Source organism: Teleopsis dalmanni, chromosome 1, assembly GCF_002237135.1.
Source record: "Teleopsis dalmanni isolate 2A chromosome 1, ASM223713v2, whole genome shotgun sequence".
Classification (NCBI taxonomy): domain Eukaryota; kingdom Metazoa; phylum Arthropoda; class Insecta; order Diptera; family Diopsidae; genus Teleopsis; species Teleopsis dalmanni.
The window spans coordinates 181427688-181453939 of record NC_051846.1 but is presented as its reverse complement, the minus strand read 5'-3'; the positions used below and the strand labels follow the sequence as shown (position 1 = coordinate 181453939).

Genomic DNA, 26252 nt, shown 5'->3' with positions numbered 1-26252 from the left:
TAACAACAATTCGTCAATATTGCAATGATTTTAACCCTCAAAGCCGTACAAGGACTCATTCACACTGTAAAATACACTCAAATATTATTACTACTATGTATTTAACACTTCCCACATTCCTACCACCCACAGTAACAACATACCACACTAAACAGTAACAACAACAACAAATTACAGAGCACACAATCAAACGAACATGCACACAGTCCACAGCGTCAAAGGATAAAGCTATCGTTATAGAACAGAGTTATTTTTAACAGGAATGCATTTTCTTAACACACACACATACATATATAGATACAAGCAAACACTGATACACTAGAAAAAAAGCTTTCTTTAAAACAACATCATGTGTAAAATTCTGTAAAAGCAACAACACAACGAAGAAAAGCTTTCATTGTGTAGTGTATGTAGGATAAAAATAAAATGTCGAGCAGCAGGCCAAGCAGCTGAAGAGCTGCAGCAACAACAACAAAAACAGAATAGCAACGAAATCATCTACGACAGACATCAGCAAAACCGACAACAACTGGCTGAGGCAATTGATTTTAACTTTTGAAGGTTTATTTCAGTTACCTCGCCACCTTCAATACCTTCGGATGTTTAAGAATTTTGCGGATTCATTTAAATAAAAAAAGAAATAAGTGCGTTAATATTTACATATGTGTACGTCAGTAATAACACAATAATAATATAAGTGATTTAATTAAACATAACATCAATTCAATAAAAAATTAAATATGTTCTACATTTAACATATAGATTTTTAAAAAATTAGAAAATTTAAACTATTTGCCGTTCGTTAGTGTAAATAACGGTTAAATCGGCTTTTATACATATTACAAAAAAATCTGCAATAAATGGTAAGCAAGCTGACCGTACGCAATTGATGAATATTGCTCGTTTTGTTGATAACGTCATATAAAGCCCATGATAACAACAACAACAACAGCAACAGTATCGTATTGAGTAAAGTTTTGTGTGTCTGTACATTTTTGACGTATTTCTGCTCATTTTTTGTTTGTTGTACCTTTGGTCTTATTTTTACGACATATTTGACACTAACAAGTGCACCTTTTCTTATTTAAGCCAAAAACGAAAAAAAAGTATTTAAAAAAACCAAAAAAAAAGCATAAAACAAAATAAACAAAAAAACCGAACGAATTGCCATCTCGTTTCGTATTTCGTGTTCTGTTGTTGTTTTTTTTTTCTGTGCTTTATATTTGATTTGATTTTTTATCATTTTGGTAGTAGTTCACTTGGCTGAGGCAGTTGCTTTGCGTTTGGCCTAAAGTGCGGTTGTCATTACGTGTTTGCGCTATTTGCGGTTCTACCAAAATCGAAAAAATATTTATAAAATAATTTTAGTGTTTTTTTTATAGCTGACTTAGTCGTTCCGTCGTCAATTCAGTCAGCTGTTTTGTGTTTTTTGTTATTCTATTGTATTTTTCATTGATTTCGCCTCTTGCGCTACTAACATAAAGGAAGGAAACGTTAAAGCGGCCATTTTAAAGTTTAATAGTTGTTTTTAAAATAGCCTTAAAAAATGAATTTGTGAATTGATTTCCTTTGTTGTTTACGTGAAAAACTAAGGCAAGTGTAGTGAAATAAAAAAAAAATTTTTGAGTAAAATATATTAATATTGTATGAATATTTTTAATTGTGGTATCGTTTATTTCTTTTTTTTTAAATAAACAAATTTTTCACTTAAAAACACAAGAACAAAAAAAACGCTGGCATGGCAGTTTCGAATTATGCAATTATACGGAATAAGGTTTTCAATGTCATTATGTTTATTTAAGTAAAAATAAATGTCAGAAATAATGTTTCAATTTACTTGAAAATTTATTTTAGTATTACTAGATTTTCAAGAAAAATATATACGAAGTTGATGAGATATTTATTTTTTGTCAATGTTTCCTATTAAAAACATTTAAAAATTAATTAACACCTTCAGCATGTCGTACAGAAATTTAATTAAAATTTTTTAACGCTTCGTAAATATATTTATATTTTTATGGTGTATTTCTAGAATTAACTTCAACAATAATCTTATTTCCAATTCAAATCAATAAATAAATATCAAACCAATTTTTTCAGTGATTGCATTTAAGCTAAGATTCATTATTTGAACTTTATCTATTTCTTCAACATTAAATTACTTTTTTAAACAATAATTATTTTTTAAGTAATTAATGTTCTCATTTTATTTATTTATCCTGTTTATTTAATCTAGTTAATTAGTTAATAGAAAGATACTAAAGATGTAGACAAGCTACTTCCCACTTATTTAAGATATTATCGTGCATATTATTTCTTAATAAATATTAGTTATTTAATAGTTTACTATAAACTGTTAAAGTTTAGTGAATGAGCTTAACCCTAACCCTAATTAAATTAATTGTGGGGAAATTAAAAATTTAATTAATTTTAGGGAAAATACAAAACTATTAAAAATTATTTATAAAAAATAATTTATATGCATTCATTTATTAAATGCTAATAATTTATTAAACAAATATATTAATAAATCATTTTTAAAATTTTCTATTGATATTCTTATAAAATAAATTAAAAATGTTGACTTCAGAATTTCTAAAGTAACTAATCAATTTAGTGATCTGAATTTATTTTAATCAAATATTTTTTTTAGACCAATTAAAGAAATTAATAAATAAATATAAAGAATAAATTTAGACAAAAATAAAAAATGGCTTACTTACATAACATTATAGAAGTTGTCTAATAATCAACTATAAGTTTTATTAAAATGTGATTTTAAAAAGATTTACTTTCATAATAAAAAAATTTTTTTAAAAGTAATGCATATTTCTACATATAATATTTATACTTTCAACTTATTCTTCTCATTTTTGAAAAGGGCTAATTGATCCATTGTTCAAACAATACACAACTTGTTAAGTTATTTTTAAAAATTATATTTTGTTTAAATATAAATAATAAATCAGAAATCTAATAATTCCATCCTAAGAGTACAATATTCTATACTATTTATTTTGGAACTGAATGACGTATTAGACGGTGACCCAATTTAACTATAACTAGCTTCACATTGTTGTAGCTATCTTACTAAACCCAAAACTACGTCCATATATCATCTATTGGTTATTGGTCTTATTATTTATAGGCCCGTTTAGCTTTTAGAAAAAATTTTATCCATGATAGAATTCATACTTATTAGTATACTCCTTCTAGGTTTAAATTTTTCCAATCAAACATGTGAACTATAGCACATTTTATTAAAACTGATAGTGTTCTGTTACATATTTGGCGTTTCCACATTTAAGTATAGCTTAAATGGTTAAAGATAGATACTTCTAACACCTCAATATGTCTGTTGTGTGTCGAACCATAGGAATTCATAACAAAAGTGACAAAACAACCATTAAACAAATAGTCAAGCAAATTCCGAAAAAGACAACAATGTTCTACACTCATTTTAATAATTCATAGGTTTTATCACCCGATTGAACCCCACAGGTCAATTATAAAAACTATCAAAGTGTTAATGTGCTAAAGAAGTCCTCTTTCATAAATGGGTAAATATTTCAATATTTGATTTTCGTACAAGGTGCGATTTGTTGGTCTACCTACTCAGAGTTATAGTTCGCGCTAATGAGTACCATATCGGAATTTTAAACAAAATTGAAAATATCTACAAAACAATTTTTCAACTTTTTTCACTGCTTCAATAAAATTCAAAACCAATAAAATCTATATTATGAAATATTAAATATTTTAAAATAGTTAAAAAAAAAGTAAAAATTTTATTTAAATATAATAATGAAAATTAATTAATTTCAGTAAAAAATTTATTTCTCTATTGGTTATGGGCTATTAGATCATTATATATATAAATTAAAATTTTTTGCTGAATTTCATTTTTATAAATTTATTTTTATATTTATTTTTCCGTCCAATTTACTAAAAACTGTAAAAATTATAAATATAAACAAATAACATATTATATTTTAATCTCTGTGATTTACAAATATTTTTTATGTGTCAGTAGACCCCATATCTTTTCCTAAATTTTTTTTTTTGTATTTTGTAATTTATTACATTCAGAAATACAAATTTTTAATTATCTATTGCCCTATTATATGAACTACAATAAATACTGATAATCTCCATTTATACAAAAAATAACAAAATTTTATAATCGAAAGTGATTAAAAATGATTTATAATATTAATTTTACTTTTATAACATCAGAATTAATATTTAAGTTGTAATAATTATACAACAAAACATGCAACATAAATTATTTTTATATCAATTACATTATAAATATATCCAATAACATATGTTAATAGTATTTTAATACATTAAACCTTCCGGTTATTTTAGAGACTATCTCATAAAAACTTCCTCCACTTAATTTAAATTATATATAATTAATTAATAAAGATGTTTAAGTTTACGTGCTTGTTGTTACTAACTATTTAATTATATTTATGATTTCAAAAATATTTTAATATAATAATATTAGTATGGTTGGTACTTATACATTATGTTGGCATAAAATTAGTTACTAAAAGTTAAAGGTTATACCAAATAATTGTATTACAGGAGAATATTAGCATCGTAATTATAACTCAACTTAATTTTAAACTAAATTCAAATTTTAACTGGTTTTTATAATTAATAGTTGATAGTATATCCAAAAAAATTTTATTAAATAAAAGACTTGAGATTAAATTCAGACTAGTAATGACAAAGAATGTGTGAAAATATTTGACCTAAAATACGTTCACGATCATAGTGACCCATTTTCATAAAAGAAGTTATGAATAAATAAAAAAATTGAAATTAAAAAATAAAACCAGTATACAAAATATAGACTGTACAAGAGGCAGAGAATAAATTATCAGAAAAATATAGTAGAACACATATTTAATATCTTCCATTTGTTTAGAAATTTCCTTTATAGATTTTTAAATACAATGCTTGTGAATTATTCCTTTGAATTAATCAATGAATTTATTTTAAGGATAAACTGAAATCGTGAACGTCTTTCAGATATCTACATATCTACAGATATTAGAAAATATTAGAAAATATACTTATTGTATTCTAGTTTATTTTAAATGGTATGCGATATTCTTGCTACTCATATATTAAAATAAAATCGCATTCTTCCACTATAATATCAAAACTGTACAAGAAACGTAGCAGTCATCTGCTTCTACTGAACCAAAATCTGCTCAGCACTACGCTATCGGTACTGACTGATCACTACGTACTAGGAAAACATGTTATTAGACTGGGCCTCCTCTATAATAACTTTTGTCGTGGTTGTAGCTCTGTGAATATTGTACTCCACCTTATGTATCAGTGTCCATCATTCGCTAGGAGATGATTTAAAATATTTTGGGTCCTGCCTCTTTTCTTACCGATAGAGTTATCATCTTAAAAAATTATGAACTTATCCAAGTTTATAGACTTGTCAGATTGATTTACTTTCACTAAAATGGAAGAGTTGTGACTTTAAAAAGGGGCGCACATTACATTTTGGGAGTTTTACATTTAATGTAAAACAGTATATCCTTTGTTGTATCACAATAGGACATTATTTATACTCAACTGTGCTTTGGTGCACAAGGCTGCCACTTCAACCTAACCAAACCTAAGCTATTGTACAGCACAGTACTTTATTCCCTAAAGTACGTTTTAATTTTAATTTTAAGTATTAATAAAGTTAATAAACAGAAATAAAATAAAATAAAACTTAAAAAAAATTGAAAAAAATAAATTAAAGATTTCGAATATTTCGCTTTATTTTAAAAGCATTTCCATTGTCAGTTTTATTTATTTTACTAAAAGATGTTGGGGATTTGTTAATAATAGTTTAGAGTACTGCAACCTCTAAAATATATATTTTTTTGTGTCTAAATTAGTTAGTTGTGGTCGAGGGAGGAACGAGTCCACATCAATTAACTAAAGAAGCTAAAGAAACTAAAGAAGGTCAACCTAGAACTAACTATAAGCATTTATAAAGACAAGAATCTAGAGATACCTAGAGATATCGCCGAGTGTGTTGAAGAAGGGGGCCCCCAAAAACTTAAGCTTTGTTCTGGCCAAATCTGCACATAGACACAACAAGCGTTCTGGTGTCCTTTCTTTGAGAGCTAGTAGATACGCATTGCAGGAGAAACCACAGGTTAGACCAAGTCTAGTTCCATGCCGTCCTATGGTCCAGCGCCCTGTTAAGTAAGATTTTAACCTCTGTCTAAATTACTTTTAATAATTTTTTTAATCGGTCGACTCTTGTTATTTTCAATCTATGGCTTAATTACGTTAGTAAATAATGTTGATATTTTTAATTACTTTTTTTTTTTACTAAAAATAAATTTAGTGATTAAATTATATATTTATATATAAGTAATTATTAAACAAACTAAAATTTTAATGGCTAAACTTACATATAAATATTTAGATAATTTTTAAACAAATTTAATCAATTATAATTTAAAATATAATGACGTTCATAAGCAGATTATGTGCCATCGCTAAGTTCAAATGAACTTCACAAGGTCAAAAATGGTTAGGTTGCGTACTGTACAAGTTTCATTTACACATTATTTTCATATCTTTGTAAGGGAAAAGTTCAAAAGTTATAAATTCGTTTCAAAAACATGAAGAAATTGAAACTTAAAACTTTACTGCAAATATTCTGAGAAGAAAGGAATTTTGAAATTCTTAAGCGTGTTTAATTTCCTCAATGACAAAAACTTCGAACACATCAACAATGATAGTACGACGTTAACTTACTGAAAAACAATCAATTTAGCGAAAACTGTTTTTTTTTTAATTTTTGTTTTATATTTTACTTTCTTTTACTTAATGCACTAATTTATCAAAATGTTGTATCCTCATTTTTCACGTATAAATAACCTTCAATAGCAGGCGAAACACCGCTACACACACACACACGCACTCACTCGCAAGCATACGTAACGCTGACAGGAAGTGTGTACAACAATAGCAACAAATAGAAATGAACATGAAATTAAGCTAAAAATATATATTCACGTGAAAATAATTCATTTCATACCAATTTATATTTTTATAACTTGAAAAAGATAAAAACTGAAAATTATCAAAAAAACAAAAAAGTAACTGATATACTTGTACAAAGACATATCAGCAGAATACAACATGAATGATAAAAATAATAATAATTATGGCCAAAAGCATTATGGCACCTGCACACATAGTATATACATACACATTTTTACAGAAATAGAATGATAGAATGCATAAAAGGTATTACTGCACGCTCGCAGAATATTATGAGATATACAAGTCAATATGTATATAAGTATAAAGATATCAACGGATTGAAATATAAAAATGCAGGGGTAATCTTACGTCAATGAACAACATTGACAACACAAGCGTAGACCAAAGATGTGTGCTGGATTAAGTAATAAAAATAAATATTATAACAACACCTGAAACCAAATTGATGTGAAGACGATGCAAAACGAAGTTAATTTAATTTTTGAAATAAAATTTTATTCTTGAAATTATTACGAAAGGACGAACTGTTAATAGAACATGTATATGATTATATGCTAAAAATGCAATTACGACAACAACACCAACAAAAACAGCTACCATAATAACAATCCGAACAGCAGCCACAGCCACAGCTACGGCAACAACAAAAAACATCTGTATTTACACTTACAACAGAAACTTTCTCTCTCATTTGCCAACCAACAAAGTAACGCAGAACTCGTAACTTATGTTTCTGTTTCTATTGGGAAAATCAATAAAATCTGGGGCAACTGCTTTTACATTTATACACGAGCACGCAACAAAATATAACAACAACGAAGCATAAAATTTAAAAAGGATAACTGAAATAAACGTAAACAAAAATTACTACTCTCCTTATTACCAACAACAACGAAAAAAAAATATTATATTAAAATAGAGAGTATGTTGTAAAAGAGAGCATTGAAATGCTCTCAATATAATATCTCAATTGACATTATATTTGCGCTCATGTAAGTTAGAAAGTGAAAAAATTATATGCTTGTTCACACTAATACATGCAAACAATGAAAATTGTTAATAAAAAGAAAAAAACTTAATAAAGCACAAGCATTGCGCATACGCCACGCTGAACGCACGCAGTTCCACTAACACACTGACCCACAACCAGCAAACAAGTATGATGTAAAGGAATTTATTTCATGCTTCATTGTAAAAAATATGTGTAAATGCATTTGCCCACTTATTGTGGGACTGCTTCACAACTGATGTGTTGCGCTCTCACCTTTTAAATGTATGTCCTTTATTTACTCTCTGTCTCTCTTTACGAGTTATATTGTAACCTAATTTTGATTTTGTATGTTAAATTTTTTTTTTTTTACTTTGCATTGCATTTACGTACATTCATAACACAATAATATACACACACACACACACACACACACAGATGATGATGTTGATAACAACTATTATGTTGATTGAATTTTGAATATTTGTTTTCATCCCGTAAGCAGCGCTGCTGCCATTTTGCTGATTTTTTTTTGTTTAATTTACACACAGTGTGTATTCCAGCACAATTATTATTGTTGTTGTTGTTGCTGCTGCTACTGCTGCTGCTGCTGTGTATTAGCTATAGCTGTTCATTTATATGAAAACAGCTGACATCTTATACGGGAATTGTTGTATGTAGTTTGTGTTAATATACACAGGGGAATTGTCGTCAGTTTTACACTGGCATAACGCGATATTAGCATTAGCTCAATAATAATCATTTTAATGGTTGCTTTTCTTATAATGCACGTAACTTCTGGTATATTTTTTTATATGGGTTTGGGGATTCTGACAGAATGGTTCGCAAAAATAGGTCAGTGATTTTGGGTTCTCTTTTTATACGCTGACAATGAAAGCTAAAGTTCTCATTATCGTATTTTTAGAAATGAGGGTGAGATACTTTTTACATGTAAATATTACAATAAAAATACAATCTTTCTTATAAAAAATGGTATCTTTAAATTTTCCCCATAATTAGGTTAAATAAAAAATAGGCTATAAATGATACTCAATTTAAAATGCCTTATTTTAAACTTAGTATGAATGTAGTATATGTATATATGTCCTTATGCATTTTGTGTATCTTATCACAATATATTGTATTATGTGTTTATATATTATTTTAAATATACTTACTTAGAAGCACAATACATACTGTTTCTGCTTTTTCCAAAAATACAAAAACTAAAAAAATATATTTGTATCTTCTAACAAAAAAAACATCCATCTTGGAATCCTCAATTACTTTAAATTGTATTACTTTTAAATATTGAATCTTATAACACCTACTAATCATACATGATTCCAGGAGGGACGGGTCCACGTACCAGACTCAATAGTCAATAACAAGGACTAAGCGCACTTTTTTTTTTTGTTTGGTTAAGATTTCTATGTTACTAAGTTGCTTAACATTTGTTCTGACTTTAAGTTCTTCGTAATTATAAAGTTAGAAATTTCTAATTAAGTTATATCTAATTTTAGTTCTTATCTTGCTCCACTAAGCATTTCCTAAAGGCTGCGAATTTTTATCACTTTCAATATGTTAACCGTCCCTTCTCCTCTACAATTACAAAAATATCGATATGTGTACTGTATGAAATATAATACATTATATTCTTTGTTTAAAAGAAAATAAAATTTTTAATTTGTGACTTATTAACATTTTGTATTTCTACATAGAAGCTTTATACAATACTTACTGTTATAAAATAAGATGTCGTTTTTTCAATATCATTACTATGCACATTATTTACACTTAAAACTAAGGAATATATTTGTTTTCTTTTCACTAAACTATTTTGTATGCATATAAACTTTGAACAAAAAATAAAGTTTTGGTTAGTTACGTACTAATGGACTCTTAGATAACTGTGGCGTAAGAATAGAAAAAGATAGTAACATAAGATCGTTTTGTAAAAATCATTATTATGCACATTATTTATACTTAACACTATAGAAGTATTCTTCGTTTTTACTAACAATAAGCTTATATAAAAGCTCAAAACAAAAAATTTAGTTTTGGTAAGTTACGTACTAATAGCTTCTAAAATAACTATGATATAAGAGTACAAAAAGATACTAACGTAAGGCTGTCACTTAAAATTTTCAAGTTTATTTGTTCTCAATATTGCTAATACTGAACTAAATATAGTGTATGTAACTGAAATATATACACATGTTTCAATTTGAATATATAATTTATTACTTTAGTTACTCTGTTTCGTAATTGTAACAAATTTTAAATAGTTATAAAAAATTTACTTGTGTAAAAATGTTAAGTGCGGCACGTGTATCGGTAATTAGAGAAAAATTATGACCTCAAACCACGTAAAAAACTGCCAAATGTAACAATTTCATTTAACTTAATGGTAGCAAGTAAATTTTCTTGAAAAAAAACCTGAAATCAAAGACCCCCAAAAGTGTGCTCCGTTCAACCTGTCGAGAAAAATTAACAGCTGCGACCTTTAAAAGGTTTATATGGCGTTGACTTATACGTATTTTTTTTTGTATTTCTAAAATATTTACTTAAAATTTAAACGTAATCTTGTTGGTATATTCATTTTTTTTTTTTGTTGCAAAAATCATTCTTAGTAATTATTTTTATTTATTAAATATTTTATATTATTAATTAATTTGGCTTTAATTAATTTTAAAATGAAAGCAACGCAGACAGACACTTTGCATAATATTGTATTTAACACATTTGTCTCAAATAATTAATAAACCGGCTCATAAATAAATTTCTGTGAAATTTTAATTTCTTGATATCACAAAGTTGTAAGTGTTTTACTACACGGTGATTCTTCTTTAATCAAAAATAATTTATATCTTATATTAAAATAAATTATAAACATCTCTTGAATTCGCAAACGAAATGCCTCCTAAACAAGTTTCAAATAAATCTATACGGCGACAATAAATTGCAGACGCGATGCCATTGACTTCCCAGCCAAAATCATTGCTCGCTTCATTTCATAAAAATTTGCGAATGACAAATTTGTTATATATACAATATACAATGAATGTATATAATTTACTTTTTAATATAGCAATACTAATAATAACATTTTTTCAAGCTAAATTTCATTGAAATGCTTCCATTAATTTTTGAGATAAATTTTTTTTGAATATTATCGATATCTACTCAGTTCGATCTATCTATTCGCCAGAGCACAAAATTTAATTGCAATTTGCACTAAATTTGCGCCATTATTTATGTAAATATTAACACAAATTATCGTCTTATGATTTAAATTTATTTATCTTGCCATTATTATTATTATTTTTAACTTTTTTTTTTGTGTTGTAGATATTTTATTTATTAATGTAAAATTTTATGACTGCAAAATAAAATGAAATGATCTTAAAATAATGAGGACAAACACCTTTGTTCGTGTTTGTAGAATTTTGGTGGCACATGTGCCACTGCCACTGCTTTTAACCCTGGCATTTATATATCAACAAAATAATAATAATAATGATAATAATAAATATAAATATAAGAGACCTAAACTTTATTAAGCAAATTTTAAATATAAAATATAAAATGGCATAAAATGTCTTAAAACAAAATTAGTCATTATTTTTGCTCTGATTTAGTTAAAATCGGTTTATTTTTTTATATAAAGATATTAATAAAATGTTTCATATTTTTAAAATGAAAAGTGTCTGAAGTCTTCTTCTTTAATATATGACAGTTTTTACAACATATTTTTAAATTTATTTAACAAATTGACATAGATGAAAGATATTTTGTCCTCAATCTTTGTTTTGAGTGCAACGCACATCAATAATTTTAAAAGTCAAAAATATACAAGAAAAATTTTTTTATATACATATATATATTTTTGAAATGTTTATATTTGTTACAAAATTTTTTGATGATTCATTTGCATTTTCCAAATTTTATGTATCTTATTTGTCGAAACGTTTACCTTGACTTTTAGCAAGACACTGCCAAAACAATTAACCAGCCCAATGATTTTCTTTAATGAAAGAAAATATAAAAATATTTACTTTTGCTTATAGCTTGTGTTTTAAACAATTTTTGCCACATTTGTATTTTTAACTAAATGAAGTAAATTACAAATATTTCTTTTATATATTTTACTTAAAAATACTGACATTAAATTTATGTTAATTTCTTTAAGAAAAAAGTCATTTTTGATTAAATGTTTTGTTTTATAATTATGAAGAGCATATGAATTTCAGCTCTCATATTCTTATCCCCTCGCAGACGTCTAACTAGTTTGCCGATTTCCCTATTTACTATTTATCGTTTATTAGTGTCATCATTTTGTAAAGGATCTCAACCTCTTTACCTAATTGGAGGTCAACAGATAAGCTCATGAATTTGTAAAACTTCTTAATTGAATTTCAGTTTGGTGAGTTGCACTATTCAGCTTGCTGAAAAATCTTGATGTTTTCCATAAAGTCATCTTCATTCCTCAAATTAAGGTGTTCAGAACCAACACCTCACCTCATTACGTGCTAAAACCGACCAAATATAGTGAACATTTTTCTAAGCCAAATTTTTTTACAATAAGCGATTTCCTCGATCTGTGTTCCCATCAGTGTTTTCTAAATAGAGTGGTTATTAGCACAAATCTTATGTCAAAATCTTTTGAAACAATATCCTCCACTTAAACCCTAAAGAAAAGAAAATTGCTAACTACCTAATTATTGCTCGTAAATATTTTCACTAGTGTCAGCTATTTTAGGCCTCCCCATACCTAAAAAATCTAAAATATTAACTCCTCTAATCCGTATATTTTTAAAATTTATCCTTTCAAATAATGTTAATTATTGTAGTTTTCAACATTAAATTAAAATCGCATTGTAATTTTTTTACATATTTTTAATGGCTAATTATAATTATAATTTAGATGCAAATTATTGTACGTATTTTATTTTCGTTTGCCTCTGTCTTTACCAAGTAAGAGATTGAATTTAGATCAGTGTTGTTAGATATAATTTAAATATATAAATTAAATTCTGTCATATATATAATAATATTTGTCACATAACCATCAACATCATTAATAAATCTCTTCAGAACTATTAATACATTTAAAGAATTTTTTATATTCATTACTTAAGTTGTGCAATTTTCTATGGATAGTAAAGATGAAAATTACTTTAAAACAAATTCTTTTTTTATGACTTTTGATTTTTTACATAAGACATAAATAAAAACTAAAAATATAGTTATTGTTCCATTATATACAGTAGTGAAATTCAAACAATGAAAATAGTTCAAAAATAAGGTCGCCCTATTCTTGACGCCTTAACTGCTCAAACAATAAGTTTTAGATGCTTTATGTATACTGTTATCTACACATATGCTGTTAAAAAAATATAAATAACCTACAGATAAGGTTATGTTATTTTTGGCACTTTAACTGCTCTCAAACAATAAGATTTAGATGATTAATGCTTATTATAGACTATTAAGTATACGCAATTATGTTTTCTCCATGAAAATGTCAAATAATCATGACACATAGATTGGCAAACTGATTTGTTAAAATGTAGGGTTTTAAGTTATTATTAAAAATGTAATGTGATCACAAAGTACCTATAAATGGACTTCATGTGAATATTATTTAAACATTGTTCATTAAAACCTAATAAACAGTTAAAACAACTGTGGTTAACGCTATAGAATATCTGAGACAGGGTTTATACCCCACAATAATAACAATTTTTAAGCATTAATACAGGTTTTTCGAATATACATAGTTCTTATTTCACTTCAACCTGCCGATCGATTAGGTTAGACTAGGTTGGAATGGCGCTGCGCCCACTTGAGCTGAAATAATGAGCATTGTCGGCCTGACTCCTCCTTTTAAGTAAAAGTGAACCGGCCTAATAAGTCTATAAACTTGACCAAGTGTCTAATTTTGCAGGTTGACAGCTCTGTCAGCCCAGTAAGAAAAGGGGCAATGTTTATTTTAAATATTTGCTTAGCCAAAGATGGTCACTGATACATGAGGTAAAGTACATTTTCCTTCTCATCCGCAGAACCGTAATATGTCTCATATTATGTCTTCATAGTACACATTGATCCGTGAGCACTGATATCGTAGTGCTGACCAGGTAACGCCTTAGTTGGGCCATAGAATAAGTATACATATATGTTTTATAGAATAGTTATATATATTTTAAAAATATTTGTTTAAATTTATAATATTTTATTTATATATTTATAATTTTTTTATATTTTATATAAACCCACATTAACGATATTAATTATAATTAATGCAAAAGTTTTACAATACAAAACGAAAACACTTCATTATATTACGTAAATATTTATCAACTTAATTTGTTTAAACAAATATATTTTTTTTGTGTTTTTTGTTTTTTAACCACATAACAGTAAAATTACACAACGCAGCAAATCATTTTTGCTGCTTGCAACATGAAGAAAAAAAATACATAAAATCTCGCATGCGAACAATTCGTTCGTTCTACTGAGAACAATAAATAATAAATCTGTGCAGTAAACAAAATTGGTGGCATTTCTAACTGAAAAAAAAAATTAAATAAATAAATAACAATAAACAATAAATGCCAAAATGGTCGCAATTTATATTAGAAATAATTTTATTGTTCATACAATAAACAAAATAGAAAGATAGAAAAATATATATATTGTGTGTGTTTGTGTGTGTAAAACTAATAATAAATGAAAAATTATATTTACTGGCAATAAACACAACCATTAAATTAATTTAGGCGCGCATTAAGCGTACACAGCACCCCCACCAAATTCCGCACTGCACATACCGGTAAATGCAACTCGTCGTCTTCCGATCTTTAATGAATTTCATTTCTAATTTTATGTAATACCAGACATCGTGGCAGTTAAATGCGCTACAGTAATTACGTTAGTTTAGTTGTCCCAGAACGGATGTTGTCAGCACGTCTGATCAACCTACCGACAAAGTAGGCTTGTGTGATGTGCATCGTCTGTATACTCGTATGCAGCGCAGCCATACTCGTATATCACAACAATGATCAAAGCTCTCTGACCATTTCAAAGGCACACAATTCTCAAACACACACACACACATACACACAGAACTAACAACAAATTTATAAACAGGCATATGCATACACACATATACACACACATACCAATTAATCGTTCATATAGTTTTCGTTTTCATTTGGGGGTCCGCATTGGCAGCTGCTGCTCCGCCAAGTAAATATTTCAGTAAATTTGCAAATTAAATTGTTTTGATTTTTATATTAAGAGAAATTTTTTTTTATTTACATTACATTAGATAGTATTTAAATTTAGTACATTTTAGCTTCGATTTTGTTTGAGAAATAATTATTTTAATTGATTTTGGCTAAATTCAATCGAATTAAAAAATGTACGTGTTGTGCTGCTCATCTGAAATGAAAAACAAACGAAAAACAATAACAACACTTAAATGACCGAATAACTGAAGCTGATGTAATGAATTACTCAAGCGAACGATCAAAATGCTAATTAATTATCTCTTATGGGAAAAAGTTCATTGAAAAATATATTAAAAATTAAAAAAAAAACTTAATTGCTCTTGTAGTAAACAAATATTATGTAAATGATTTTTTTATTTTCAAGTACCCCAAATAAAAATAGAACTTACACAATATCAATAATAAAAAGTTAGCTCTAGCATTGCCAAAAAGTCAATACTTTTTATATAGATGGAAAGGATATCAATTTATTGTCTATTGTAGACAATAAATATTTAAATTTATTTTCTTTACATAAAGGTAGACATCTATCGTTTCCATTTGTGAACATTTTCAGTCGTCCAATTGATAGATTGATATCCCATCACCCTCATGAGCCCATATCAACCATAATGGTTATAAGCCCATTCCCTCAGTGAATCGCCAGTACATTCGCGTATATCAAAAGCTTAAATCATTAAATAAGGAAATCTGTTAAAATAATAATATAAACAAGGGAAAGACAAGTTAACCAATGGAATTTCTTAATAAAAAAAAAAATAAAATCAGATCTGATTGGTCACTTTACAAAGCAAATAGGGAATGTATTCAATCAATTTCAGAAAATATTGTCTATAATAAACTATCTATTATCTACTATCTATGAAATTTTTTAGCTTTATTCACAAAAAGTTATATATTTTAATAATTAAGATTAAATATTAAAAGAAAAATTTTCTTTAAAATAGAAAATCAAATTTCTGCATGCAAATAAGGTGTGATTAATAATTTTACATGGCAGCAATTGAATATAATCAACCTTTTTTGATATAATGTATAATTTCTCAAGCTTTATTCCCAAAAAGTTCGTGATATATTCTAATAATCAAGTTTAATGATTAAAGCACTACTTACTTTCTAACTTAAATGCCCATAACAACCCCTTATCTATTTTCGGCTTGACGCAACATATTTCTCCAGGCGCCTCTGCTACGTGCACACCTTCTACAGTGTCGTATATCAAGTACCATTAGAGTTCCCTTAACTTGATCACTTCACAGAAGATAAGGCGCATGAAGTGATTCGAACACTTTTTTCACTGGAGTATCTTTATTCTTCTTCACGACATGAACAAGCCAGTAAATGCATTGGATGTTGACAAACTGTAGGATTTCACTAAATCTATTCGGTTTATCGTACTTATTTGAATATTTATGATATAAATGGTCAATGAAATATAACTCTAATTATTGTACATAACAATTCTGTTAAATATTTGAATTTTGTTGTTTGTTTAAGAAAAACTACATGAAAATGAACAACCATACAAACATTCAGTTTTTTTATAAAAACATGTTAACTTGAAAAGATGATATAAACATGATCTATATTCGGTGTTAAGAATTTGTAAATATTATTACAAAATGTTACATATATGACACTTATTAATTTATTTTATTTACATTTTGTTCAATTTTCTTAATGAAATTTTTTATGAAGCTTTTATTAGGGCTCCAAATACTAATCTAAACAAATTTTTTTATTAGTTTATACATAAAAAAAAAAATTTTTTTATTATTTTATACATAAAAATGTTTTTTTTTTTTCAATAAACTCAGTAGCATAATAAACTCAGATAGCATTACATTTTAATAAAGAAATATGAAAGAAAAAGAAAAAAATCAATTGGTCTTGGCTTCAGATACTAAACTAAGTTCTGTTTGATATGAAGAGCTTATGAAATCTTTTTGTTTATTTTATTTTTGGCTTACTTTTTGAATATTTTGAAATTGTCCCCATTCTCCTCCTCTACCTCCGCACCTTTGTTGTTGACATTCGAATGACACTTGGTAAAAGCGAGCACTCGTGCTTAGTTTTCATTTAATTAACACACGTTGTGTACTTACATGAGCGAAACAATAATAAGACGACCAGTACAATAGAAAATATTTTTTTCATTTTTCATAGATACGTACTTATAGAAAACGAACTATGAAAAAAGTATCTCAAATTATACAAAAAAATTCAATGTCAGAGTACTTAAAATCTCTTAATTAATTTTGTGTGCTCGTATGCAAATTCAAACTTTATTTACAGATATTAAAAAATGAATGCATTATTTTTTATTGATTCATAAATCTTTTTAATATATATTTTTATTTTGTATATATATACATATAAAAGGATATATAAATTATTATTTTAAACAAGCCAAATTTTTAATGCATTTTCTTTTAAATTTATTAATGAAAATGTACAAAAAATTTTATTCGAGACATTAATGTATGGCTTTTTATTTTGAATAATGTAAACAAATGGGTTAATTGCAATTTTTAAAATTTCATAAATATACATAATTTTGACTTAATTGCAGTTCTTAATATATATGATGACAATGTGACCAAATCAAAACACATTACATTCATGTAGTTACATTTTAAGATACTATATCTATAGTTAAAAGTGTAGTATTTTTAAACAAAATAGAAAAACCACGTTTGGCTAGATAAAAAACCTATCGCAATCAAAATTTATGAACTAAAAAAACTGGAGAATATCCCAAATATAAATATCGAAAAAAGAATATTGAGCGATTAATAAGCTCAAGTTGGTTTTAAAACTGAAATTTTGAAAATGAAACTACCATATACTGTCAGTAAGACCAACCAGTATTTTTAGCTTATCGCACGAATTAAAGCAATATAATTTAATCCCAATGATTATGATAATAAAATTCAAGTTCTTTTGAAGTCAGGGTTAAACATATCCAGACTCATTGCTTGTTTCACTAAGTAAATCAGCTTATCTCACAAATTAAAGCAACATAATTTAATATATATATCCCTATGTCTTTGCTAATAAAACTTAAATCAGAATAAAACTCATCCAAAATCATCGCTTGTTTCAGTAAATAAATGAACTTATCTCATAAATTAAAGCAACATAATTTAATCCCAATGAGTTTGAAAATAATACTAAATTCATTTCAAGTTTGGATAAAACCTTTCTCCGTTTTGATCGATTGATTCACTAAGTAGAAATCTTAAGATCAAATTTGCCGTTTTTTTTGGAAATTTTTATGACAAACCTCAAAGAATTAAAAAATAAAGATAACCACGGACATGGTACACAGATGATATGAGAATAACCAACCACTGATACTATATAAAATATACTTTAAGATGGAAAAAAATTATAGAGAAATCAGTGGTGCTTCGGGAACTGCAATACAAAGAAGAGTGTCATACTAGTTGACGGCTAGTGTCTTGTTTTTAAAGAAGTTTTGTAAAAAAACAATTATGTACAAAAAAATTATATTAGCGAAAAAACCAATATATCCATAATGATTACGGATAGATTCAAGCGACATATCAGTGGACGCATAAAGCATTAGCATTGTTTATAAGTAGACTTGATATATTAAGTATCTGAATTATTATTATTAGAAAATATTTAAATAGCATATGCTCTTTAAGAAATCTGTTATTTTGTTATAGTTTATCATAATATCAGTCTTATATTACTTTACCACCAACTGCTGATAAATACTATTAATGAAAAAAAAACTATGTGCATGATATCTTTAAAATTATTCCCCAGACTTTCTCCTTTGCAATCTATAACAACCCCAACACGCTCATTATAAAGTAACAATTGTGCGAGATTATGTAGGTAATTCTGTTTTCCATGCCATTGAATTAGTTCGACAGTTGTCAGGCATACAAGAGCCCAAAGTATCTTGGGCTGGTGATGCGTTACAAAAACTCGTAACTGTTTCCAACAACAACAATAACCACAAAAATTTATGACACTTTATCTGCCTATGAAAATCTAAATAGGAAATAGAAGCGGCAATTTAAGGGTACGCCAAAGAAGTTGATTTGATTAAATTCTTTCAAATAAAACAGTAGTAAATGTATTGAAAAATTAAGTGGCTTAACAAAAGTGGAAGTATTTGTACACTTTAAAAAATATTGTAATAGATAGATATTAATTTTATTCATGTGAAATACACAGCAAATATAGTTGTCAATAGTGACGAATATTAAGAAAAGTTTTATATTATTTCTTATATTTTTCATATGATTTACTAGTATATTAATACATTACTGTATTTATATATAAATATGTATATATGATACTTATCTTTAGCTTTGTTATGTATTACTATTAAATAAAAAATTTCGATTTCTGCAAGTACATTTTGCAGATGTCTTAAGTCGTATTTATGATTGATTTTGGTATTTATACTTCAATATATTGAGATATAAATTTTGACAGTTATCAATTTTGTGTTGTTGAAATGCTTGTTAGAAGTAGTATTACTCACAGCTGCTACTTCAGAATGAAATTGAATACAAATATATAACAATATGAAATATTTTAATATATTGAATTATTTAAATTTAAGAAATTACTTAAAAACTTTGAGTAATGCAATATATTTTTATTATCTAAAGTTTCTTTGATGTTTATCGATTTCAGATCTAGTATTTCCTTTCATATAGAATAGCTAATATATATGCAATATAAATAAATAATCTAAATTAAGCTAAAAGCCACTTAATGTGCTCAATTTAAAAAATCTATCAACACTGCAGTGCTTCTGTCTCAATAGTAATCTGTGTCCCTTAATACAAATTCTATTTTCTAATTAACAAATAACAAATACTATCAATAAACTGACGAAATTTAAAGATTTTCATGTTTTCTATAGAAATGTTTAATGATATTGTATTTCTATATTCTCCTTTATCATTTTTCTTCATCATTATGCATTCTTTATATTTTTTTTCTATGCGTTATGTTAACATGCTTATTGAGTTGAAGACCAATTGAGTTACAAAGCGCAAGAAACAAGTACAGAAATGCAAATCCAAAAACTGTGCGAAAAAAAAACAATATTGCAATAACAACAATGTTGTCTTCTGTATCATAAGAATTAGTTTCTATATTCAAAATTCATTTAAATGGTTGGTAATATATAGGAAAGTAACTGACAATTATTAAACTTAGTACAATAGATGTTAACAATCAATTATTCGAATAACAATGTACTAACGCGAATAATCTAATAATCATTGTCTCTTCTAATAATCCATTTTAACTGAATTATTGAAAAATGATTTTTATTTTTTCTTTCTCAAAGTAAATATTCGTGTGATTATTATAACAACAATAACCACGAAATTGATATCTAAACCTTAGTTTACTCGATTATAGCCCTTAAATAAATTAAAATTTTGCTGTCATTTTATTATACAATATTATTGCAATTAATTGATATTAAGAAATTTGTTTTTATTTTATTGTATTTCATTGAAACATAAAAATAATAATATTGAAGATTAGTTAGAATTTTTTGCAATAACTTTGTGAACAAACTCCAAAACTAAATCTAAAGAAGAGCTCTTAATCTGTTCTGGTGACACAAATTCCACATGAAACAATTTTCATCTGTGCGTTATTAAAGCTGAAAAGTCACAAAGAATATGCATAGTAGTTTCCTCATCTTCGAGGCATAATCTGCATTTCGAATAAGCAGATAAACGTAGTTTATGAAGGTGATATTTCAAGCCATAATGATCTATAATGAAACCCGTTATCAACCTTAAATCACATTTTGAGAATTTAAGAATTTTTTTTGTTGGAGTATGATTTTATCAGTACTTTGCTTTGTCTAAGTCCTGGGAAGTCTTTCCAATACTCCAACAGCATATGATTTTCCCTCTCCCTAGTAATTTGTTTTGTACTGTCCCAGTTTAATCCACAAAAGGGTTGAGGGCGTTTGAAAGCATGCAGTTCTGGCTTGCTCATCAGCTTGTTCATTTCCCAAAACTCCACTGTAACCCAGAACCCAGTAAAGGCTTACCTTATTCCGATCTACAAGTAACTGTAGGAGCTCATACCTTTCAAGGATCTGTTTCAACTTGAAAACTGTTTTCGTTAGTGTTATCTATGTAAAATATTTACAACTTTCTATGTAAGAAAGTTGCGTAAGCATATAGAATAATGGAAAAAATTACAAATTGCGTACTTCCACCCGATTTACCAATAATAAAGTAAACTATATCTACATTACTGTAAAGTAAACTGTAAAGTACATCAACAATTAATATAGTAAGTTTTTGTAACGAACCTCCATATAAACATTTTCAATGATAAAATTTTACAGTGTATTTTTAAAACAAAAAAAAAACAACTACAACAAAATTTTTAATTTAATTTACTAACATTGAAACCTTCCGCTGCACATTCTCCACCTCAACTGTTTACACTGAAAAAATTGCAGTATTAATTAAGAAGAAGAGAAACAAGGCTTTATTAAATTCATTAAAAAAATGTCACTTTTATGGTTTTTTCGTTTACTTTTATGTTGAATTTTTTTATTTTTTAATCTTATTAATTTTATCTGTGCATTTTATTCATGGTAAGCAAAAAAGTGCCTTTTGTTGTATTTTTTAATTGGCTCACGCGACTACTCAAGGTTATTGAAAGGGTAAAGATAGAAAATGCACTACCACTTTAGGTATACCACCAATGGGTTGTTATTTGTGAAGTATGCTTTATGGGATCCAACATATCCGCTGGCACTGAACTTGATAGCTACGTCGACTATTCGCAACGTAAACGCCATGTGATTGTTACCATTGTGGCTCATTATTTATGACATTGTTTGCAGAGCGCGCGCCAATATTGGCACATGTTTAAGTGCTCTATTTTACATGAGCAGTGCAATTGCATATTTCCTGATATTCTTGTTTTTTTTTTAAAAAAATTCTTTTGTTTTTTATTTTTTTAAAGTTTAGTGCCAAAAATGTGTCTCGTATAAAATTAACACAGATACGAGTATGGCTTAGTCATTTTAAATAAACATCAGTAGCCAAATTTTATCAGGAATGTACACAACATATACGAGTGTACATTGTATAATTAATTAATGGTGATGTAGTTAACACTCTGAAATATATAAGCTAAAATTTTAAATAAATAAATAACACTCACAAATAAAAAATATCTCATCGAGATGAATATTTATGTCGGTGTTATATTTACGTTTGCTAAAACTAACTGAATGCATGTCGCAGCTGAATGCATATAAATGTTCCAATATCCGCAAATGGCTCTAGATCAATTTTACGCATATAAATATTGTTACTGTTGAGTTTATTTTAATTCGACAAAAGAAATATAAAATAAAAATTTAGTATTTTGTCACTCCCCCGTTTGTCGCTATACTTAAATCTAAGGGCTTCATTAGGTTTGGGTCCATTAAAAGACGTTCCAATGAATATTTTGTCGTTATCTACCCATTCAGGTAGTCTTCAGGTAGTGTTAGCTTATCGAGACTACGCAAATAATTGATAAGTTCGTAGCGATACCAGTTTAGAGTCCATAAAGGCTGCTTATGTTGGTACACATTATGTGTTATACGAGAATTTTGAAATATAACTTACTCCAACACCATAGAAGCAGTTCAGTAAATTTATGTGCTTTAGCGAGTTTTAAGAGATAGTTTATTCAACTTCAGAGACACAGTTTAGACCTTAATTTTGAGATATCCAGACAGGAACAGAGAAACAGAAAAGATGCTTCTGGGTTTTCTGAATACACAGTCCCTTATGTTACATTTCCAGCATTCAACAGTGCTGGTGATATTTAGCTTATGTACACTCAGAAGAAAAATTTTGTTGATTTAACCAGCTTTTAACTAAATCTCATATCAAAATATTATTACTTGACGCATCAACATACCACATGTTGGTTTTTATATCTTCTTTACCATATGAGTTAACATGTATTTGGTTAGATCATATTTTTCTTTTCACATTTTCAAAGTTAAATTTCAAGATATTGGAAAAATACGGTTGTACAATCGAAGCCTATTATTGCACTTAGAGTAAGTTTAGAGCAAAAAGTTTACTGTAATGCACGCTAACGCATACGGAAACTTCTGTAGTTTATTATTGGCCTCAACTTGAGATATACTTAATTTGTTAATAGTATATATTATACATATGCAAAAATTCTTTTTTTTTGTAATCAAAATCAATATTTATTCTTATCTTTTAATTACAGGAAATCAGCATAAAAAAGACAATTCTGAACATCGATCAGACGATAGGGATTTGTGTTGCCAAAAATGAAACAAAAATTTAATAACAAATCTTGAATTGGAGAATCGTCAGTCACCACAGCAACAATTACACTACATACTACGCTTATAAAAAAAATCTCAAAACTTTAAACGAATCTAAGGAGGCAAACACTTTTTATTTTACTTATCAAATTCGAACATATATCATTTCAAATATTTTTTCAAAACAAAAAATATACTTCAAAAAATCTAGCTTGTATTTTTTAAAGCATTTTAAACGCGATAAACTCTATCAAAACCTAATTGATTGCTAAAAGTAACCAAATTCATAGAGCATCTTTTAAACGGCAAAATGCATATGGAAATCCAAGTTGCTTTGAACTTCGTTATTTCGTATTTATATAATAAACTGCCAAGGCGTCGTGTCAATATCTTTGGCGAAGAGCTAGAAAAGGCTTTGAAGGACAAATTTCAGGGACACTGGTATCCTGAAAAACCTTACAAGGTAATTATTTATATATGGTAAACTGAAATTGATAAAATTTTATCACTATTTTTTTATCTTTGGTTTTAGGGTTCTGCATTTCGTTGTCTTAAGACAGGCGATCCAATTGATCCAGTTTTAGAACGTGCTGCACGTGAAAGTGGTGTACCCATAACAGACATACTTGAAAATCTTCCTAATGAACTATCAGTTTGGGTTGATCCTGGTGAGGTTTCTTATCGTATCGGCGAAAAAGGAGCTGTGAAGGTATTTCATTTTATCTTTATATATTAATTATATGAATAATAAATAATTTATAATATTTTTAAGATACTATTTTCTGAAAACAACGACAATCACGAGGATAACTCATCAGCCGACCGTGAAGTTAATAAAACCTTTAATCCGGAAGCACAATGTTTCCGGCCAATTGATGCTATTAACACTAGTTTGAATAGCTTAAACTTAAGTCCTAAAACTTCTCCACAGTCAGGCTCTTCACCACACTCGGCTTCGTCAACTTCACCAACATACAAGGGCAGCCCAAATCCCTTAGCAGCCTCCAATGGTTCATTTATACAACGTAGCCAAGCGCCGTTGACTTTTACTACGGCCACATTTGCACAAACTAAGTTTGGAAGTACCAAATTGAAGACGAGCTCAAAACGTTCCAACAGGTTAGTTAAATTTCTTTATATAATTAAGAAGTATATACCTTTACTTATGAAATATAGAATATAGTAATGTCAAGAATATAAATGCAATTATGTGTAGTTATTGAATCTTATAAATGTATATTTCTATTTACCATAAACATAAATTTTATTGTTTAATAAGATAAAATTAGTAGGTGATTACTTTTTTTATAAGGGGTATTCACCGAACTTATTGTAGTGTTGATTGCTTTCTTCAAAAAATAATTTAATAGTAAAAATCTCAATCTAGTAGAAAACTTAATCTTTATTAGTACATAGCCCTTCCTGTATAGTTTTCTTTAAACACAGAGAATGTAATTACCTACAGAATTATTTTAATTATTTATTAACAATACTATATCTTTTTCCAGTAGCTCTTATCGTATGTCACCAACTGAATTTTCCAATTATATCAAACAACGTGCCATGCAACAACAGCTGCATCACGGACATGGTCCAGCAACAGCCCCACCACATCCTACTAATCACTTTGGCGCTATTGGCCACGTATCACCGGCACGCTCGCTTTCACCGAATCCACTGTCACTTGGTCTGGCTCAGAATGAGAATCCTTTCTATTTCCCCAGCATGGTTGGTATGTATCCACAGTTTAATGCTCCACGTAATATTTTTGAAGCGGCACACTTTCATCCCGAAGCAAATAACTTGTATAATGCAACAAATCAAAGTAAATTCAATACTTACCTGGATCCTCATGGCTTTTACGGTTTGAATGGTTTAAGTGGTAACCATATTCAACCTCAACATATATCACAAGTAACCCAACAATCACAAGTGATAACCAATCAACATAATGGCCAAAACAAGGTACTCATCAATGGCAGTAACTCAAACGAAATGATCAACAAACTAGAGGGAGTAATAAGCAACACTCCAATGAAAAGCAATGCTACTGCAATTACGGTGACAGTCACAACTGGCAGTACAGACACATCTCAGCAAAATAACACTGCAACTGTCCCAACATCAGCTCCGACTCCTACATCAGTCGTTAACAATTCCAACGCATCAGCAAATGCCGTTGCCGCAGCCATAACTGCTGCTGCCAACAATCAAGACACGAGCTCCGCAGCTGCTAACGCCAATACCAAGTCAATGATGGAAGGGCTTAACTCATTCTATAGCAATGCAACTGGTGGCTCCTATCAACAACTTTTAGTTGCCAACTAGATTTTAAAATGCTAAACTTTTTATCGCTTACATTTTTATACCATTTTCAAAATTCAAAAGAATAACTAATTTAATTTTATAATTAAATTAGTGGCGAGTACACTTTTTATAAATGTGAACAAAATACAAAATATTTTTTTAACTGCATAATGAAATCACAAGAAAATGATTATATTTTTTTTAAACACTTATACTTAGCCTAACTAACTTTAATCCCTCAATTTGTAAACTAAATATAAACGGAATAAATAAATTT

The 26252-nt window shown here is 27.7% G+C and overlaps 1 protein-coding gene across 2 annotated transcripts; it reads left to right on the top strand.

Moving 5' to 3' along the window:
- The first annotated feature begins 846 nt into the window (after positions 1–846).
- Positions 847–26252, top strand: LOC119670533 (protein Tob1). 2 transcript variants are annotated; one of them, XM_038080830.1, is made up of 5 exons: positions 847–863; positions 23608–24131; positions 24201–24377; positions 24441–24787; positions 25180–26252. In XM_038080830.1, the coding sequence occupies exons 2-5, from the start codon at positions 23979–23981 to the stop codon at positions 25994–25996; spliced, it is 1494 nt and encodes a 497-aa protein (XP_037936758.1). In that variant the 5' UTR covers positions 847–863; positions 23608–23978; the 3' UTR covers positions 25997–26252. The 2 variants fall into 2 exon arrangements, with proteins under 2 accessions (XP_037936758.1, XP_037936757.1); XM_038080829.1 differs by having other exon boundaries at positions 25177–26252.

What these genes read in the sequence shown, in the direction of transcription:
- LOC119670533 (XM_038080829.1), top strand. Translation starts at nt 23,979, where the DNA reads ATGCATATGGAAATCCAAGTTGCTTTGAACTTCGTTATTTCGTATTTA. An exon ending in ATCCTGAAAAACCTTACAAG is followed by an intron (nt 24,132 to 24,200) that starts GTAATTATTTAT and finishes CTTTGGTTTTAG; the next exon opens with GGTTCTGCATTTCGTTGTCT. An exon ending in AGCTCAAAACGTTCCAACAG is followed by an intron (nt 24,788 to 25,176) that starts GTTAGTTAAATT and finishes ATCTTTTTCCAG; the next exon opens with TAGCTCTTATCGTATGTCAC.